The sequence below is a fragment of the Hipposideros armiger genome, unplaced genomic scaffold (genome assembly GCF_001890085.2).
Source record: "Hipposideros armiger isolate ML-2016 unplaced genomic scaffold, ASM189008v1 scaffold_335, whole genome shotgun sequence".
NCBI lineage: Eukaryota > Metazoa > Chordata > Mammalia > Chiroptera > Hipposideridae > Hipposideros > Hipposideros armiger.
In genome coordinates, this window is record NW_017731685.1 from 1,695,712 (window position 1) to 1,699,286 (window position 3,575).

Sequence of the window (3,575 nt, forward strand, 5' to 3'; positions counted from 1 at the left end):
AACCGGGGCCCTGCTGCTCAGAGCCGGTGTCCCAAGCCAGCTCTTAACCAACGCACCAACCGGCCTGCCCTCATTTGTCTATTTTTATGTTGGTGGACATTTGGGTTGTTTCTGCTATTACAGTGCTAAGAACTGTTACATGTAGCTTATACACATCTTCTGAAGTATATTTACAAGATTTCTAGGGTATAACTAGGAGGGACTTACTGAGAAGTAGGGTATTAATATCTTCAACAATTTTGGGGTCATTTTTCCTTTAAGAGATATTGAAGGGATGGAAGCCTTGTGTTTAGTGTTTTAGGAAGTTCAACATCACTAAAGTGGACGTATAGAATGGAAGGGACAAACCTTAAGGTGGCAGGGCAATGAAGAAATTCTCAAAATTAGACCAAGACAGAGGCCCTGAACACAAGTGCTGCACCAGGTAGTGGCAGTGAAAATAGAAATGAATGAGATGTAAAAGACCTAATAAAACTACTAGGGCTTAATAGTTAACCATATTATGAAGCAATTTCATTCATTCAAAAGTCTACTATGGACCAGATTTTATGCTGGGCCCTAGTAAAAAGTGCATAAGACAGAGACAAGCCATCTCTACCTTCATGAAGCTTAGAAACATTAAGGGAGTGAGATGTGGAGTGAAATTCAGATCAATAGAGAGGCAATCATGCCACAGAATGATACATTTAATAGGAGATGTGTAAGACGTTATGAAGCACCTGAGAGAGACATCTAGCCAGAGAGCAAGAGTAAGAAGAAAAATATACCAGGAGCTAAAATACTTGGCACCTTGCAAAAGTAAAAGTACTTCAATGCGGATGGGCCAGTTTCACAGGCTGGAGAGGCCGTCAAGAGCCAGATCACACAGGACCTCGTAATTCACATTAAAGGATTTGAACTTTAACCCGAAGAGAAACCACTGAAGGGTGTGACACAGTGTCTCTAGGAGCATCCAGGAATGGTATTATTTTCCCAAAATAGTTTCACTGTTCTTACATTTAACGCTCCCCATACTTTTAACATGGCCAGGTATTTATTCTAGCCCTTCTATTTAACTGTAAGGTTTTAAAATAATATTTCTCAAACTTTTCCAATAAAGTACTTCTAGTGTAAGCACACAAACTATCCTTCAGGAAATTGTAGCATGTTCACAAACCTATGAATTCAAGGGTCCCTGTGCAATGGCCTCAGTTTGAGAAATACACTCTTGGAGGGCGGAGATTTTATTCTTTCTTTTTCTCCTACAGTGCTTTACAAACAGACCTCAAAAAAATGTTTGAGATTGGCTCATGGAGCAGGGGGGAATCCATTGAGGAATGCCCCTCCACGTGTCTGGCATTTTCCAGACAGGACACCCTTTAATGGTGTTGACAAAAAATATCCAGCCTAAGAGAAAACATTTATAAGAGTTTATTTGAGCCAAACTATCGACAACTGCTGGGAAGCAAAATCTCAAAGGATTGAGAAAATGCTCTGCAAAATGGCAGTTTGCAGTTTATTTTATACATAAAATCAAAGAAGGAAGGTTACATGAAATCCACTGGTGACAGATTAAGGGGGTGGGAGAAAGCAAAGCGGGGAAATCTTTGGGATTGGATAAAAGTAAATTGGAGAGACAGGTACTCCTCCCACACAGGTGGGTGCAGGAGAGCTAACAGTTCGCTCTTTACAGCACATCACAAGCATGATAATGAGGAATTCTGCAGTTTCCAGCTCTGGTCCAGAACAAGGATTAAAGATGTTATCTTAGGTACAAAAAGACAAAGAACAGGCCCACTGAAAAGGCACAGATTAACTTAATGAGGAAGCTCAAGATGTGACTTCCCACCATGGCCCACTTAGTTAAAAATCTGTGTGTGTGTGTGTGTTCACACCATCTTAGTTTTACTCGCCTAAGCTTGTCAGGTTTAACCTGTGGCCCCTTTTCTGTCCACAGTGGTAACTGACTTACAAGGTAGGTGTTGCCAGCCCCATTTTGCAGTTGAAAAAACAAACTCAAACAGGTGGCCAGTGTTATTTCCATTTTTAAGTGAGGTAGACAAGCTTCAGAAAGGTAAGATAACTTGTTAAAGGTCACATGGATAATCAGGGGGCGGATCTGGACTTCAGACAGCAAAACCAGAACTAGCTTCAAAATGCAAGGTTAACTTTCAATCTCACTTGATAAATGTGAATCTGACGCAGAGGAGTCTGGGCATCAACACCCCGGGATGAGAAACAGCCCTTACTGGGAGCAAGTGACCCAGCCCCTAACTCAGAGACGTGTGCTGTCGACCAGAAAGCCCCATACGTAAAAAGAAGAGGCACAGTCAGCCCCCAAAATCCCAGCACACCAGCGTTCACAGCATTTTCTGACCGGGATGGTTAGTTACCTAAATACCCGGTGATAATTGTGACTGGGATCTTAGCGCCGGGGCCAGACTTTTCCTCCTCCTCTCTTTGCTTCGTCTCAATGGGGACCAATTCAGGACAATCCTCCTCCGCCTGCTCCTCTTCCTCGTCCACAGTGCCAACAGCCTGCAACATCCCTGCCAAAAGCACAGTACGCCTCTTCCTCAGCTCAAGAACTGGGACCTAGACGCCGAGCAACAGCTGCGCGCGCCGAGCACGTCACGTCAGGCGCGGCCTTGACATCATCACGCCGCGACGCGTGGCTCCTCCCGATCCCGCCCCGATTACCTGGGCTCTGGCTGAGGACCGCCCCGCCTCTTAGACACGCCCCCCCAAAGGAGCTGGGCACGCCCCCCGGGGCGGCGGGACGGAGTTGTTAGCGGTGACCAACCCCGCTCTGACCCTGTCGCTGTGTGCTCCCGCAGCCCTTGTAGCTAATAGCAGATGGTAGGGCTGAGGTCAGGCTGGTTGGAACCTGGAGTGAGTAGCCTGACCTAAACAGCTCCCAAGGGCGTAGACCTTATCAACTTGACACGTTTTAGTATCATTAAAATTTTTTTGTAATTCATAGGGGAAAAAATGGGAGGCTATAAAATGCAATGGTAGTTAAAGGTTTTCTACCTGAAGGAATAATCAGTGAAATCTTTCTCTTTTGTAATTACATATTTTGTAGGTCTAGCCAAATTTTTACAATGTATGTATATTATTTTCATCTATTGTTCTTTGTCATTATTTGTTTGGACCTTAGGTAACTTGAGTTCATTTATTATAGTCTTTGGTTCATGACACTCTCTCATCGTTAATCCATGGATAACTCTCCTTTGTATTTATATATTTGTAATGAACTCCTTTGCCCTTACCCCTAACCCAAGAACAAGTTACACATTCCTATGTGCCCCTCTTCTATTCCAACCCTTTGCCTCTCCCCTAAGATAGTAATCACTATCATGAATTGATTATGGGAGATTCCTTATTCCCTCTTTTCTTTTTAGTTTTATCACATATATGTGTACGTAGACAATGTGCAATTCAGTTTTGCTTGTCTTTGAACTTCATAAAAAGAATATCATACAAAATATAAACTCCTGGGGTTAACTATATTTTTCAACTCCTCCGTTGTATTATATTCTACATTATTATGTGACTATACAGCAATTTATTTATCCAATTCCAGTTTATGGTTT

General features: G+C 42.9%; 1 protein-coding gene across 2 annotated transcripts in view; it reads right to left on the reverse strand.

The window, feature by feature from the left end:
* ZNG1A (Zn regulated GTPase metalloprotein activator 1A) overlaps nucleotides 1–2,711 on the reverse strand; it is a 42,620-nt gene extending 39,909 nt beyond the window's left edge. Inside the window, exon 1 of one of the 2 annotated variants that reach the window (XM_019661110.1) lies at nucleotides 2,373–2,614. In XM_019661110.1, the coding sequence (XP_019516655.1) occupies nucleotides 2,373–2,526 (154 nt within the window). In that variant the 5' untranslated portion in view covers nucleotides 2,527–2,614. Of the gene's footprint in view, nucleotides 1–2,372 lie in introns of both variants that reach the window. The other variant, XM_019661109.1, reaches the window with a different exon arrangement.
* Nucleotides 2,712–3,575: the final 864 nt, after the last annotated feature.